General features: G+C 47.5%; 1 protein-coding gene across 5 annotated transcripts in view; it reads right to left on the reverse strand.

Annotated features, from left to right (window-relative positions):
• OSBPL10 (oxysterol binding protein like 10) overlaps positions 1 to 17,534 on the reverse strand; it is a 325,696-nt gene that overhangs the window by 34,269 nt on the left and 273,893 nt on the right. For all 5 annotated transcript variants that reach the window (XM_039480176.2, XM_074405790.1, XM_039480174.2 and 2 more), the window contains one exon: positions 8,038 to 8,187. In XM_039480176.2, coding sequence (XP_039336110.2) covers positions 8,038 to 8,187 — 150 coding nt within the window. The remainder of the gene's footprint in view (positions 1 to 8,037; positions 8,188 to 17,534) is intronic.

Raw genomic sequence — 17,534 nt, forward strand, 5'->3', positions numbered from 1 at the left:
CTCGGCTTATTGCAACCTCCACCTCTCAGGCTCAAGTGATTCTCCTGCCCCAGCCGCCCAAGTAGCTGGGATTACAGGCACCTGTCACCATAGCTGGCTAACTTTTTGTATTTTTTAGTAGAGATGGGGTTTCACTATGTTGACTACGGCTAGTCTTGAACTCCTGACCTCAGGTGATTCGCTGGCCTCAGCCTCCCAAAGTTCTGGGATTACAGGCATGAGCCCCCACATCCAGCCAAATAAAAAAAATTTAAGACAAGGTCTTGCTCTGTTGCCCAGACTGGAGTGCAGTGGTATGATCATAGTTCACTGCAGCCTCAAACTCCTAGGTTTAAGTGATCATCCTGCCTCAGCCTCCCCAGTAGCTGGGACTATAGTTGTGTATTACCCTACCTGGCTAATTTAAAAATATTCTTTGGTAGAGACAAGGTCTTGCTATATTGCTCAGGCTGGTCTCCAACTCCTGGCCTCAAGCAATCCTGCCACCTCAGCCTCCCAAAGCACTGGGATTATAGATCTGAGCCACGTGTCTGACCTTTTAGAGAAAATGTTTGCTGGCCGGGCAAGAGACTCATGCCTGTAATTATCCTAGAATACACACCTATATTCTCCATATATTTTATATTCTTTTCTATCTATTCAACATTTAATTTTAAAATTATTGCAATTTTTAAAAAAGTTTCAATGAACATTGCTGTGACTTTTGACACACATAGCCAATGCTTTCTAAAAATGCAATCAATTTATAATGCCATCAGCAAGGAGCTGGGGTATCATTTTTACCCTGTACACACTACATACGTATTCTACTATTTTGTTGCTGATTTAGAAGGTCTAAAATTGAGTGGGTCAAGGTTATTTTATTTTTGCATTTCTTTGATTAGTAACTACTTAATTCTTTAAGAGTCATAGAAAATTATCTCAGCAAGCTTCTCTTTCAAAGCACGAATCATGTCTTGTCTCATGAGTTCTTGATCGCCGAGCTATGAATTGGGTATCTTTAGGTTAGGGACCTCACCACCGGAGGACAGCTCAGTCCACTAGTTTTAGCTACGATCTGCATCCCCACCTCCTACCTACTCTCTGAGGCCAGCTGTTCTCTCTGAAAGGGCTCAGAATACACTGTTTGAGATTTTTCTATATCTGCAACATTGGAGTTTGGACTAAATCCTTTGAGAAATCCATGTAGGGTAACAAATTGGCACACATATCCTATGCTGTGCCGTTATCTGTAACTGCCACCCATAAACTCAATTTCAAGCATTCCTCTCTCTGCTATTGCCCCATATGTCCCATTCACTCCATCTAGACCCTAGTCCTACCAGGACCTTTGACCCATTGACCTTGTACCATCCACCACCCCCTGTGGTCTCACTTCCCTCCACTCCCAGTATAGTCTCTGGGCCAACCCTATACTCCTCCCTTTGATCTGCCCCAAGCAACTCTGCCACTCTCTCCCTCCATCCAGGCACCAACCGAGCAAACCTTACCTCGGTTTAATCCAAACCCTCACGTTCTGTTTGCCTCGATCTGGAAGCTCAACTTTCCTGGAGAAACAGAGACAACACGCAGACTCTTCGTTTAAATTTGCAACCTCAAAAGCTTAAGCAGCCCCCTGGTGCAGTGTGGCAATCCCCACAGCCACTTCTCTCCAGCCTTCTCCTCCCTTCTCAGACCTCTAATAACCCTTTGCTCTTTATCACTCTCAGATGGTCACCTTCCTGTTTTTCTTACTGGGAAAACTGAAGCAGTCCAAAGAGAAGGTTCACGTGATAATGATAACAGCAAACACGCACAGCGTTCCCTCTGTGCCTGGCCCTGCTCTGAGTCCTTCAAACATGTCACTGTGCATACCTACAGAGAGGCCCTATGAGGAAGGCGCAATCAGCAACCCCATTTTAAAGATGAGAAAACGGAGTCACTCAGATGCAAGGTAATATATAGACAGGAACTCTGTGGAGACGCCGGGCCAGGCAGTCTGGCTCAGAGCCATGTGCTTAATCACGGGGGTCTCCTGCCAACAATCTTCTGGTGTCTGCACCACTCTCTCTGCCTGTCCTCCTGCTGCAATGGACGACTGTCCTATCTCTGGCCGACTCCCCCTCCACGTGCTGGATCCCATGACCTCTCACCTCCTCAAATTCCTACACTCACCTCCTTCCTCTCTCCTGCAGCATTTTTTCCTCTGTCTCCTAATTTCATCCACATTCAAGCATCTTAAGAAACCAAACCTCCCTTAATTTCAGACATTCCTACAGTTTCCACCCAATTTTCTGTTCCCTTTATATGAAAGTTCCTTTAAAGAGCTATCTTTACTCTCCATTTTTATACTACATTTTTTCCCACTCTCCCTTGAATGCACTCCAATCAGACTTTGCAAAGCCACATACAATGGTCCATTTGCAGGCCCCAGCTTTCTTGACTCATCAGCAGCAATTCAACACAGTTGATCAATTCTTTCTTCTCCATGCTCTCTCTTCACGTGGCGTCCACAACATCACTCCTCTGACTTCTATCTTATGTCACTGGCTGAACCTTCTTAATCTCCTTTGCTAGATTCTTCCCATCTCCCTGACCCCTCCCTGTTAGAATATCCCAGGACCCTATAATTGGATACATTTCCCCATGTCTCCACTCACTCTCTAGAGAAACTCATCCAGCCTCATGGCTTTGAACACCATCTATATACACTGCTTCCCCTCAAACTTGTACCTGAACCTCACTCATGAACTCCAGATTTCTATGTATCCAAATGCCTACATGTCTTCTAGAATGCCTACTGGCTGGATATCTCACATCAAATCAGATCCAAGACTGGATGTGTGATAGCCCCAACATCTCCAACCTGTTCTCCTAGTCTCCTCCTCCTCCGTAAAACAGGGTGTAATCTGTTACACTGGTGGCCTCCAATGAACCACACCTCCTGGAATTCATGCTCCTGCATAGTCCTCCTTCAATCTGACTGGATCTGTGACTTACTTTAATCAATAAAACAGATGGGACCTTGTGCCATTTTGGGGCCTAAGTCTTAGGAAGGCTTAACAGCTTCCACTTTTGCCCTCTTAGAAGACTTGAACTGTCATTTAAGAAGTCTGGCTACCTAGCTGGAGTAACTACGTGGGAAGAACACATGGGGAGAGAAAGGTCCTAAGCTTCATAAAGAAAGCAAGCCCGGGTGTTCCAGCCAAGTCCAACTCACCAGCAGACAACAGGCATGAATGACCACTGGCAAGACCAGCAGAACAGCTGCCCTGCTGAGCCCATCCCAGATTGCATTACCATGAATAAAAATATTGGGGGGTGATTAGTTACCAGCAATAGATAATTGAAACGAAGGGCAACTAATAATAAATGGCACTTAATAATAATAAAACAATAAAACAAATGGCAATAATAATAATTATTCTAGCTGTTCAGGCCAAAAAGAAAAGAAAAAGAAAAAAATTTAAAAACACAATAAAAAAATAAAAAACAATGAAACAATGGCAATTAATAATAACTATTATACTAGCTGTTCAGGTCAAAACTTTAGAGTCATCTTCTATTCCTCTCTTTCTCTCACACTGCACATCATTCACAAATCCCGTTGGCAATCTCTTCTAAGCACGTCCAGAATCAGCCACTAGCACTGTGCCACCAGCACCTCACCTGAGTTACTACAGTAGCCCCTCCTCTCTTCTACCCTGACCCCTGCTGTTTACATCCCAGTCACCGCGCAGCAGTCTACTTTTCACAGCAGAGTCAAAATTGCCCTTCAAAAATATAAGTAAGCAGGCTTGGTGGCTCACATCTGTAATCCTAGTACTTTGGGAGGCTGAGGCGGGTGGATCACTTGAAGTCAGGGGTTCAAGAGCAGCCTGGGCAACATGGTAAAACCCCGTCTAAACTTAAAAATATAAAAAATTAGCTGGGCCTGGTGGCACACACCTGTGATCCCAGCTACTCGGGAGGCTGAGGCAGGAGAATCGCTTGAACCCAGGAGGCGGTGGTTGCAGTGAGCCAAGATCACACGATTGTACTCCGGCCTGGGTGACAGAGCGAGACTCCATCTCGAAAATATAAAATAAAAATAAAACAAAACTACAAGTAAGGTCACATATTCCCTTGGTCAAAACCCTCCAGTGGCCACCCATATCACTGAAAACAACCTCCTGAGCCCTCACAATATTCTAAAAGGTCTTATGACTCGCTGTCTCACCGACTTCTCTCCTGCCAGTCTGACCCAGTTCACTCTGATCCAGCCACACTGGCCTCTCTGCTCATCCCCAAAAGCCAAACAAGCTCCATCTTGAGCCTTTTTCACCCCAATCCTTTCTGGCCAGAACACTCTTACATGGCTGGCTCCCTCATTCAGATCTGGTGTCCATCCAAATGTTACCTAGTAGAATCCTACCCTGACCAGTTTACCTAAGAGGACACATCCCACCCCCATCCCACCCCCAGCCACTCTCCCTGACCTGCTCTATTTCTCTTCATTATACTTCATCTCCATCTCCTTTCCTTTTCCCCGCCTCCTTCCCTCTCTCTCGCTTGTTTCTTGTCTGTTTTCTTCCGTCATCACTCAGGCCCCATCAGGGCACAGACTGTGAATGTTCTGTTCCACTCTCAGTGTCTAAAACCGTATCTGGCATGTGCAGTGTTCAATAAACATATGTTACATAAGTGAACATGTTACAAATTGTTGCCTTTCACACACCTGAAAATTAGGTAAAAATGGTCCTACACCTCCAAGCTCAGTATTGGATTTTGTGGGCCCTTCTCCCTGGAGCATAGAACTTGGCGCAACAGTCGTGTCAGGATCTCCTGACCACATGATGCTGCTCATTTGCCCAAGCCTTCCAAGGCTTCCCACAGCCCTCAGGATCGAGTCTGTCCCTTTCACATGGCCCACAGGCTCTGCAGGACCTGACCCTAATGCCCACTCCAGGTTCAGCGGAGCCTCTCACCAGCATGCACAACACTCCAGACCAGGAATCCCCAAACTTTTTACACAGGGGGTCAGTTCACTGTCCCTCAGACCGTTGGAGGGCCGCCACATACTGTGCTCCTCTCACTGACCACCAATGAAAGAGGTGCCCCTTCCTAAAGTGCGGCGGGGGGCCGGATAAATGGCCTCAGGGGGTCGCAGTTTGGGGACGCCTGCTCCAGACCTTCGGCGACCCCCCCACCTCACTGTGGCTCCAGCCTTCCTCTCCTTTTCTAGGCTACCCACAGAGTGTGGAAAAACAGTGGGCTCTCCAGCGGGAGTAGTCACCAGTAACTTAGGGTTATGGTGCCACCCTGAGGAAAGAGAGTCGACAAGGGTGCTTCTGGAGACAGGACCAGCTACACGCTGTGTGGGGCCCAGTGGAAAGTGAAAACACAAGTCCGCTTGTTTGAAAAGTAAGAATTTCAAGACAGTGATAGCAGGGCATTAAACCAAGCATGGAGAGCCCTTCTGAGCACGGGGTGCTGATCAACCTCACAAGTCAAACACCCACAGACCTGGCTGGTCTGGTAACCACAGCGAACCAAGGCAAGACACAGCAGCACTACAGGCCCCGCTGGGCTCTGTGACGCGCAAATGTGTCAACACCGGCACATCCTCAGGGACACGGAAGTATACTTGTTTTTGGAGAAAGACTAGACCCTTCATCCTTGAGGTGAAGAACATTCTATCTCCAGCGTGCCCGATTATCAGATACTCCATTCTGGCTAAGTTCTTCCATTAGTACAGGCTTAACTTAATGACATGGACAAAGGCCAAGAAGAAAAAAGGGACAGTAAGGAGAGAAGAAATGTCATCAACCTTTTTATAATGCAGGGCAACAGAAGCCAAGAAATCTCGTAAGATAGTGACAGGTCTACCTCTGTCTCTCACAAGTATTTCAGTCTTTCCAAGCTTTCCTTTGCTTTTTGAATGACAGATTCTTCCCAGGAAAATAACTTAATAAACTATAGACAGGAAAAGTTATGCTTTCAGGTACTCAGCTGAGTAATGGGAGAAATGCAATGTTTGCTCTTTCAGGAAGAGGCTGGGGCTCTAGAAATGCAAAACGATCACATGCTAATAAAACACTAAGACATAAGAAATGCACAGTTGTGATGATTTCTTTATTTTAGAGCAAGACAGGAATAGCATGAAGTCACTCAGACACTCAGCTTGCCATAATATGGTCCCCTCAGCATTTTCTTGCTTCTCCATATCTGACCTTGGCAATTTCAATTTCTCTTACAATCTCTTTCCTCTGTCATTCATGATTCTAGGTCTGAGTTTTGTAAACATTAAACAAAAATCCACAATGGGAATTTATTTTACATTGTGACCCAGTACACATGTATCCAAAGACCTAGGTTTCGTGCACAGAATGCTCTGATGTTTTCTACTGTATTATTTCATTTTTGAGAAAGGATGGCCTAACCCCCACTAAACTGGTTTCACAACCCACCGATGGTTCATGACCCAGTTTGGAAACACTGTGATTTGAGATTGTGCTTGTACGCATTATCATCCACACTTCATCAAACTTTAACTCAAGCCCTGAGTGTCTACACAACCCACAAGAAGAAAACACGGGCATCTTTTTAAAGCCAAGCATTTAAGTGACTCCTCTAGCTGAAAAACAATAAGCATTTTCCATGAAACGAAGGGAAGGCAGCAGCATGGAGAACAGGCCATCACAGCCTGGCGTGCAAGCAGAAGCAGCCACATGGAAGGCAGAGGATGGCGAAGGGGGAGTTTTCTACGTCAGGCGTCTTCAGTGTGGGCCCACTGTTCTGTTTAAAGTGGCGTGGTCTCCCAGAATATCAGACACACTCACATTCAAACCCATGAAAACATTTCAAAGAAAAGATGTGTCTGTGACCTTAGAGGCTCCCATCTCCTCAGCCTCTCTCCTATCTTCTGTAAATGGTTAGTTACTCTGTTCTGTCATCTTCCTCCTCAAGGAATCCCTCACACTCCTGCCACTTCCCTCTCTCTTCCCTGGCCCTCGGCCCAGTCCGAGATGAGACTGTGGAATCCAGACCCTTCACTGTGGCCAACCAAGCCAGTTGCCCTGAGGGCTGTTCCCCAGGCGGGGCCTTCAGTGGCTCTGACCATTTCAAGTACATCCACATTTTTCTAGCTGCCCTTCAGAATCAGAACTTCCACCCTACCACAGAGTCAAACCACATAACATAGCATTTTGCAAGGATAAGAGGGTGACACACTTGCTAGGAGCTCAGCCTGGGTTAGGTCCGCTGCACCCCTCCTGTGATTCTCATGCCACCGTGCCAGGAAGGCTAGTGACTGGAGTCACTAGCTGGGAGTGGAACCGAGGAAACTCTAGGCTCTTTCTACCACCTGACAATGACCCAAGGACACCACGCAAACTTTCCTGCTTGCCTCCAGAAGGAAGCTACAGACTAGAGGGTGAGGGGTGATGTATGTGGGACTCTCTCCACGACATCAGTGGTCAGGACACTGGTTCTCTTGGTGAGGTTCCTCAGGGGGTGTCCTGCCTGCACTCAGCACCAAGAAGAGCTGATTCCGCTTCCACCCATGGCAATGAGATTTGGACCACCAACAAGGTTGCCCTTGGGGACCAGCTGTCACAGCCAAGGACAGCCCTTAGCAGGTCATGAGGCTGGGTGTACACAGTGGCCTCGCTCCTGGCTCCACCATTTCCCTTCCCCATCTTTCCTCTCTACGGCCACTGTGTCACAGCCATCTCTGTAGGCCACCTACAATTATCTCTAGAACACAGCAAGAAACAAAGAAACAGAAGCTTGAATTTTCCTTATCATCACATGTGCTTTTTCTGATGTTTTCCCTGCCCTTGTAGACTAGCAGCTCTTCCAGAGGATCAAAGGCCAGGCGGTCCAGCCCTGAGGATGAGCATTTATGTACAAACGTCTGTTCAAATGATGCCTGGAATATCCATACTTGAAATGCTGGCCTTTCCCCCACTCTACTCTCCAATCTCACCACAACGAAAAGAACGTGCGCAGAGATGGCTTGTGGATAGAGACAGAACCCCAACAACTGGCCACAAACCTGCGAACACGCCGACCTACCTTGGTCAAATCCATTCCGAGTTTGAGTTGTGAAATGAGATGAAGAATGATACTACGCTGATCCTCCATGACGCCCAATTCCGTCTCTTCCTTATCTTCATTGTCACTTTTTTCATCTTCAGACAAAACCAGTTCAGAGCCTGAGTTTGGCTAAAATGAAATCATCAATAAAAATCACCAGCTGGTCCAGTAGAAGATGGAAATACAGTGTATGAATTCATATGCTTCACAATGACAGAAGGAAGCCAATCTCGTCCCAGGCAGGGCTCCTCTGTGACCCAGTCCCATTGGCCACGGGGCAGATGAGTCCCCTGGGGTCGGCCCTGTGCCTTGGACACTGCGTACCCCCTTTCAGCTCTCCCGTCATTCCCGATTAGTGAAACTAAGGACTTCCCTGACCAAACAGCTCTTCAAGAAACTAACTGTAGTAGTACATGGGTATGATCCCCTTCATTTTGCCTATTACCAAGAAGGAGTTGATAAGTTAAACTCCCATTAACTTGCACAACCTAGAACACTTCACAGCTAATATCAATTTTTCTGTTTATAAGTAAAATTTGGATTACTCAGGGACTGACTAAAATTATTCATGGAAAAACGTGCTCTAAGACTACTATCCAAATCAATTAGGATCCCTCTAGCAAGTGTAAGAAAAGGCTGAGAACTGGCATTAATTTAGGGAGGAAGACAACAAACGAAAACTGAAGGCAAAACTCCCGAAACTTTCTAAGACTCTGGGATTCGTGGTGGCCGACAAACCCTGCTTTCCTCGATGCAAGTTTATTCATTCAATCACTCGATTCCAATTTTTCACATTACATAGGAAACAGGCAACTTAAGAAACTGTGCAAGGGGATTGCTGCACATAAAATCTTCCAATATGCAAGTATAAGAACTCTGGCTACTAGATAAACTTGCCCTCAGAGTTCTATTGAAAGAAGTGTCCACATTCCACACTCCACATTGACCTGTGTTCTTATGACGCTTGCTTACATGTAAGCAAAAGCACTCTGCACAGGACATTATACATTTCTTTCCAATTATCCACAGGTCAGACATAATATACAGAAATTCAGAAGCTCAAAGTTATTAAACAGGAAAGGATACAGACTTGCCCAAACGTCCATGCAAAAATTGAATGATTTACTAACCCCATTAGACAGAATCATCTTAAATCTACAGGCTCTGTAACACACAAAGTTTATTTTAGTGGTCAATGTGTTTAAAACTGCCTGGCCTTGACATACCCACACTGACTACTTCTTACCGACATTCCAAAGAGAGGAAATAATGGTGCTCCTTCCCTCCTGGGGTAGGCATTTTCAAAACTTCAATATAAATAGACATTTTCCATAGACATACTCCTGAGGTGTTCTCAATCAGCTCTAAATCACCCCGATTCTAAAGAAACGGTTGGGAGGGTCTCAGTGAAGCCCAGACGATACTCCCCCAGCCAAGAGCTAAGTTTTCTTTCGTTATGTGCCCAGTTCTCCAGCCATCTCGTAACGGGTGTTCTCTGACATCATTAGCAAGTTGCTTTGCTAGATGATGCTGAAATAATTGAGGACTCCTTACCTGGGCTAACCCTGAGAAGAGGAGCCAGAGGGAAGTCTCTGAGCTGTGAGCTACCCTGATTCTACACTGGGAAGTTGAGGGTAGAGGGGCGCAGGATCCCAGCACTTACAGCCAGTGGCCCTGGGGCTCTTCTCCAGCTCCACCTCATGACACCCCCTGCTGCTGCGTGACAGCTGCTGCGCCAGCGCCACCGCCACCGCTGCTGCGAGTCTGAATGGCTAATGCGGAGATTAGCAGGGCCTCCCTTCCGCTGGCCTGTCCTCCTCGCTCTGCTCCCTTTCACCTCTTCCGGATCTCAGGTCAGTTTTAAAGTGGGTGGCTGTCTCAGCTCCCGGTGAGCTTGCATTTCCAGTCTACGCTACGGAAGTCAGAGAGCTCAGATGCAAATCCCTCCCGATGGCAAAGGTACCACAGCTGCGACTTCCTCTGCAGTGACCTGGTATTGGCAGAATTTCTCTCACCACAGCACCAGCTGGGGGAGAAGAGGGCAGTGCCTGGGCATTCCACTTCGGGAAGAAAAAGGACCCAAAATAAGTGAAATCCAACCACCACCGTGTACCCAACAGGTGGAGTAGGGTACAAAGTCCTTAAACATCTCAACAGGAGAGGTAGCTCCATTTGGCGGGCAATTTTTTTCTGCTTGAAATTAGCTGTTCTTACAAAGACTGGACGGCATACTAAAATCAACTGCTCCAGTGAGGCTGCCACAAACTTCGTGAAACAAAGAATGATTCACTCTTCCAAAGCTGTGATCTCCTATTTGCTCAAAAGCCAGTACAGGAAAAATCCTCACCTTTCCCACTCACTGCTGCACTCAGTGTGCTGTGTTTACAGACCTTCAGGGACCACACCTCCTCCTGCTGTCTGCCTGCCTCGAAAATTAAACCTAGCTTGTCCCTGACTTCCAGTAGCCAGAAAGTCAGCGCATGGTACTACGTCCACAGACGAACATGAACACAAACCCCTCAGTGTTTCCCACTGTAAATCAACAGCGCGCGTCCTCTGTGTCTGATGGTCCCTCTCAAAGACACTGGCTCCAGCAGAGGAAATTAAGGCAGGCGAAGGAGCCCCAGAAGCTGAGTCATCCAGGGTGACTGGTGGCCCTGAAGTCCCGCCGAGGGAAGAATGGCCATGGGAGCCTGGCACACTTCCCCTTGGTGGCACAAATCCAGACCAAGCCATGCCCTAACCTTCAACAAGGACCTAGCACTGTTGTCTCCCACAGCCTCTGAGAACTTGCCCTTTCTCTCCCAATGGGATCTGTAAACAATTCTCCTACCCAGCCTCAAGTAAATAATCAGAGTGAAGCCGGTTTCGTACACCATGTTGACAGTAGACATCTTAGACGACGCTTTCATTTCACCCACACTGCAGCTCACTCCATCTGTACAAAAAGACCACCACCCCCTGCCCCCATCTCGGTCCAACCTGGGGATACATGGATGGAAAGGTAAGCATAATCAACAGGTGAACTCTGGCTGAAAGAGGTCCATGGCAACGTAAATACCAATCTACTGGCGTCCACAAAGCACCCACATCAGCAAGCACTGCTTGGAATCCGTTTGAAGAGACAGGTCTTGATGGAGTTTTAAAGATACAAAACCTCCTTCCCTTTTAGGGCCAAGGGTTTGTTGATTCCACTACTCTGATGTGGAATTCAAAGACACTGATAATTATCACCCTTTCTAAGTGCTGTTTGCCACAGTCAGGTCCCCATGCTTATCCACACTCTCACCCCTCTTCTCTTAAAAAGAAAGTCCTACCTGTCTCCTGGGGTCCCTGCACGCCCACCCTCCACCCTGAATCTCTGCGGATTTTCACTTATAAAACATTAACAACTGTCTCGGACTGGGCACGGTGGCTCATGCCTGTAATCCCAGCACTGTGGGAGGCTGAGGTGGGCAGATCACGAGGTCAGGAGTTCAAGACCAGCCTGGCCAATATGGTGAAACCCTGTCTCTACTAAAAATACAAAAATCAGCTGCGCGTGGTGCGTGGTGGCGCATGCCTGTAGTCCTAGCTACTAGGAAGGCTAAGGCAGAAGAATCACTTGAACCCACGAGGCAGAGGTTGCAGTGAACCGAAACTGCGCCACTGCACTGCAGCCTGGGTAACAGAGCGAAACCCCATCTCAAAACCAAAACAAAACAAAAGAAAACAGTAACGTCTGTCTCAAGGGCATCAAAGATGACAGAACAGTGTTCCTCCATCTGTGAAGAAATACAAACATGAGAAATGGTTTTGTAATGCTGAAAGAATATAAAAGACTTAAGCAGAAGAATCTTCAGATCCCTCCTCCCCCAGAGATTTTTACAAATAAGCCAGCCCAGCCACAAAAATGTATGCAAACTTAAAGATAAAATGGAATTCAATTATGTTTTAGAGAGAAGCAGGCTTTGGAAAAATGAGGATTTCAATAAAAACAGAAATTACGTCTCAATATTTCTACCACACAAACACCTCAGGGCATACGGTGCTACGGAAGCCAAGCAACTGGGCCTCTTAGCAAATGAGCGGAATGACAAGCGAAAACTCGATGGGCAGGAAGACAGCTTCATGGTCAGGCTGAGGTTTAGGGACATTTCACGGGGACCCAGCAGTGACCTGTGCCCAGAGCAAGGGTTCTTGACTTGGGCCTCAGGGACGTCCCTTAATTATCCACCCCCATCCTTGAAATGTTATGCAAAAATTGTGAGTCTGGGCATTTTTCTGAATAGGGAGTCCATAGCTCCCACTGGATTCTTAAAAAGGTCTCTGGCCCTTCGCTGACCTCCAGCCTCTCGAGAACCAAGGGCTGAGCCCCTGTGCGAGACGGGCTCCTGGGGTGAGAACGGTCTAATCCAAGACAGTCACAGCATCTACAGATGTGATCCTGCCCTTAACTGCAGGCCTCTGCTTCTTACCTAGTAAGGAGAAGCACGTGCAGGCCAAAGCCAGGAGGCAAAACTGTCACTTGCATTAGGCTGGTGTGGGTCCAACAGTCTTCTCAATGGAGACACAACGTTTAGCTCTGCTTTCGTCGCTTACTTTTAGCAAAAATCTTAATTCTTCAATACAAATGCAAATTTCAAGCACGACCGAAATGCCAATCGTTTTATTCAATACATACATGTCATTTAACTATAGTTTGGGTCTGTGCCAGGAAAAATCATGAAATAGACATTTGCCTGCAGAGTCCACTCATTTCCCTATCAGAGGCTTCATTCACTCCCCCACGTTCTCAAAGGTACTCTCCTTCCTGGCACCTCTCTCCTGCGTTCCCTCCACATCAGACAGAGGACTCCCACCCCACCCCCTCCTCCTGTTTCAGTGACCTGCCTTCTCTCTTAACCCAGACCTGGCCCTCAGGTAGCTGGGGTCTACACGAGCAGTTTGATCTACTAACGTCTTCTCTACTTGTACATGGCCTTATCACCTATTCAGAGGGCTGAATCCTCATTGGTTACATTGGAGACGTCACGGCAGAAGCCTGTGTGGTTCCATTACCTAACCTTTAAAGGTGCCTTTCCCCTTTTGACAGGGATTTTCTGTGCCAAACCAGGAAATCAGAGACATGCAGGGGGAAGAGGGTCTGCTCTAGCAAGGATTAAGATGGGCTCCTGAAGCCATCTATGCCCAAGTAAATAAGCATCCAATAAACAGACAATATCTACAACAGAAAGGCATGACCCACTGAGTTCAAGTGACCTGCAACTCCTGAAAAACCTACAAGACAAGGACAGACAATAAAGCCAGCTAGAGAATGAGCATCTGATTCTCTCTGAGCAGCAAGCACACTGCAGTTCAATCATTCTTAAAGCCTGGCAAGTTGCCCCACATGCTGTTAACTCGGCAAGGAGGCACTGGGGTGAACTCAGCCATACCAAGAAACCCTGGCACTGAATGGCGAGACCAAATACATCTACATATTATCTTTATGAGGAAACGTAGCCATGTCAGGAAAAAACATTTGGTAGTCTGAAGGTCACAAAAATGCAGGCAGTAGGTGAGTAGACCAGAAGCACCATCCTCAAATATCCTCAAAGGAGAGATCAGGCGCACAGCAGCGTGGAAAAGAAGGAACCAGGAATGATGTCTCCTCACAGACGAATTATTTCTCAATTCCGTAACTACACAGACATGCAATCCCATGCAATAATGGCCACCAGGGCAAGCGTGTTTATGTTTGCTAGGGAAAAAGAGTCAACAGAAGCTGGCTTGCCAGCAAATGAGACGTTCTAGAAAAGCAGAGAGTGTGGAGTCGACACACGGATAGAGGACAGGGGCTGGAGAGACCGGAAGAGCAGGCGCGTGGAAGACAAAGGGGAAAATCAAGAAACACAGTGAGATGCAGAAGAGCAACCGAGGGGTCTCAGCCTCTACAAGGACCAAGTGACCAAGGACCAGTTACCGAATCCATTTTTCAGGTCTTTGTTTTAGTTAAAAATTTGTCACTTTTTATTAAATTAGAGGCAGGATCTCACTATATTGCCACAGTTGGTCTCGAACTCCTGGCCCTCTAGTGATCCTCCCACCTTAGTCTCCCAAAGTGCTGGAATCACAGGTATGAAACACCGCGCCTGACCTTCAGTTCTAACGATAATAGTGTTACTGCTGCACAAGACATTTACAGAATCCATAAAACCAAGAACTGAGTGTCTTTTGTCTCTAGTCATTTTCTCATTACAATAGGTACAGCATATTTAACCAAATCACTACAATCATTACATAATTCTCACAGTGTATCTTCACAGTGACATTTCATATCTTAAGAAGCTTCATCTAACAGGCAAAAGTCATGAAAACTGGCATAGCCACATTTGAAGATCCAGTCCAACTCTGTATATACGTCAATACACAGCCCAGGCCATACAAAGATGGTCAGCAATTCAGGAAATTTCACTTCCAGGTGAAATTTCCCCATTCCCAACAAGAAACTCGTATCACATGACTACCAAGTGAAAGGTGTTCACTACCACATGCTTGGAGAAAGTATCTCCCCTGAGGACGCAGAGATAGAAAGTTTTGTCCTATGAATGCAAAACAGTCGATCCTGATGACCTACTGTCCTTCCCACACACTGCATGGGTGGGATTTTTCCTCCGGAAGAGTCTTTCTGGTGGCTGTGTCTAATTCTCCAAAAGTAGGCCATCTTTGCTGGGTAGAGCGTGTCTCAGCTGAACAGGTCGATGTTAGACTCTGCTTAGACGTCAAGCCGAAGACAGAAGCTGTGGACACATGTCTCCAGCTGGTGTCTGGCCCTGCTGCAGGGCAGCTGTTGAAGGCTCCTGCACGCGTACTATCCTCTCTGTGTAGCCACTTCCAAAGCCAGGCAACCGGCTGTGCCTCAAAGGCCACCAGCGAGTTTAGGGGGCCTTATCTTGCCATTTGGAGGTAGATGCCACAACGAGGCCACCGTGACGGGAACCCGATGGAGAAGCTGGGTCGTATCCTTGCCAGGTCCAATTACACGCATGTCCACACAGTAAGCTGGTCCCAGCTGCCTTTTGGAGATGCTGAGTTTGTCGTCACTGACATCACAATCCTCCTGCCGCCTCCCAGGGGATGAGCCGGCTGGCTGGCTCTAACCACACATACACACACATTTACCACACTTGGCTCTCATAGACTGGAAGGACAGATGCTCTTCCTGAGCAAAGGGGCCGACCTGCAGAAAGGTTAGTTTTAAATCAAACACACCCTGGAAGGCAGAAGGAAGTCACTTCTGGGGAAGGGAGAGAGTGCAGGGCACGTGTCATCAGCCAAGATGACTGGGAACAATGATATCGAGAGGATTCAACGGGCGTTCCTTTAAAAACATTCAAGGGAAGCATTCACAGCAAACAGCAGCATGACTTCGTCTAATTTCTACATTTCTGATTAGGAAGCAAAGTCTATTTTAAATGATAGGAGAAAAAAAGAAATCAAAAAATAGCACCAAAAAAAAAAAAAGCCCTAAAGAAAGTACAGAAAAGACAAGGGGAGAAGCCGCAGCAAATGAAGGGGTAAGCCATGATTCTGCAGCTGAGCCTTTGGAGCGTGCCAGTGTGCATTCCGACTGCCAGCGTGCAGGATCCCAGAGGCTGCAAATCAAGCTTAGCATCAGCCTGGTGCCTGGAGAAGCAGGGGAAGGGCAGGGCCTCCACACGACAGAGAGGGCCTACTAAGTGCCAAGCACTGTGTCTGGTGCTTTACAACATCATCTCAACGAGCAAAATGCTAGCACTTCAAAACCACATCCAGCGCTCAATGACTAACATGGCCAGAGGCTCTGAAAGACGTCCCGAATGCAAAGCTGTGTATGATCGTGGGACCAAGGTCTCCACGGCCCCTGTTTTGACATTGCACAAGCAGCACAGATCACAGGAAGCTCATGAGTACTTGGTATAAAAAGTCACAGTGAGGATAAGGAAGAGGCCAAGATATCGGAGATCACCACAGCTTTAGGAGACAGCGATGCATAAAAGGAAAGCTTGGAGCTCTGGCTGCAGACAGTCCTGGAGATGCACCCTAAAGACACTATGCCCCACCCGTAAGTCTCCGTCTCCCTGTCTCTGAAATGCAGAAGGTAACACCTCCCACGTCTGAGAGGCCTGCTCTAGGGCTTGATAAGACAAAGCAAAGCGTGTGCAGCACTGAACGCAGTGGCCGGTACACAAGAAGTGCCTGGTGAACAGCCACGCTCTCACGAGGCCTGTGACGTCTGCACGGGGCAGTGCTATGTTGACTTGAGGTCGCTGCTAAAGCCCCTGCATCCTCCTCCTGTGCTCCTCCCCTTCTCCCCGGCAGCTTCCCTGCTTCCCTGGCAAAGCTGCTGGACGCCACTCACGCTCCTCTCCCAGGCCTTCCCCACTGAGGGCTTTGGGGCTGCAGGGCCCTGACCACAAGGCGAGCATCCCTTTCCAGGTCTGGAGCTACACTAGGAAAGCATCAGGAGAAGTTTCAAATATGTCTCAGTCAAGGTCACACGCACATGTGTGGACTAAGCAAGACAAACACGAAGCAGCAAGTGCAGGGAATCAGAGACAGCATCCCAGCAACGGGCCCCGGAGCAGCAGCTGTGGTCTGGAGGGACAGGAGAAGGCTATCCACACCTGCCATCCAGAGCTACTCAAGTTCTCTAGACCTGGGAAAGGTAGGAAAGAAACTCCTTCAAGACTCCGTTCTAGCCTTCCTGGAGCTCTGATAAGAGGGCATGCAACGGGTTAGACATAAAGGCGTAAGTCTGGGTTGAGTGGTCATCAGGCACCTTGCCTGAAGGAGTTACTGTCACCTCAGCCACCTCCCATGCCCACAGATAACAAAGCACCGCATTAGATACCAAAGATACAAATTTGCTTAAAACATAGTCTCTGCGTTCAACAGGCTGGTGTTCTGGTTGAGAAGGAGTACACGGATCTTTCTTTCTCCCAGCCCTGGGTCAAACTGTAAGTTTCAACTCATCATCTGACTTAGTTCAACTATGTTTCACAGAGGTGGAGCCTCCATCCTACCAAGGAGTCCCTCGGCGCTTCAGACGTGCCCATTCTGGCACTTAGCAAAGTGATTCACACACGTGCACGCCGACTTTCCGACTGGACCAGAAATGTCAGTCCTCTTTTGGCAAAGGAACTTTGATGATCTGGGGCTGGCTACTCGGGGCCATGGGTGGAGGTGGGCGTACAGGCCATCTACAAATCTGGGGAGAAAGAATGCTGTGATCAATGAGTAATATCAGCCAGGAGCTCAGGAGGGGAACGCGGTGGCCATGTGGTTGTGAGCTGAGCCGGAACTCTTTGATGGCGGAATCCTAGCTAATTCGGGGCTTCATTTCTAGAATCCCAACACAAAAGGTGGTTTCCAACAGATGTGCAGTAAGTTTTGAAAAAGAATGAATTTATAAAACCAAATGTGCGAAACTTGAGTGTACAAGGACAAAATCTAGATTTAAAGTTAAAGGGCAG

The sequence above is a fragment of the Saimiri boliviensis genome, chromosome 9 (assembly GCF_048565385.1).
Source record: "Saimiri boliviensis isolate mSaiBol1 chromosome 9, mSaiBol1.pri, whole genome shotgun sequence".
Taxonomy (NCBI): Eukaryota; Metazoa; Chordata; class Mammalia; order Primates; family Cebidae; genus Saimiri; species Saimiri boliviensis.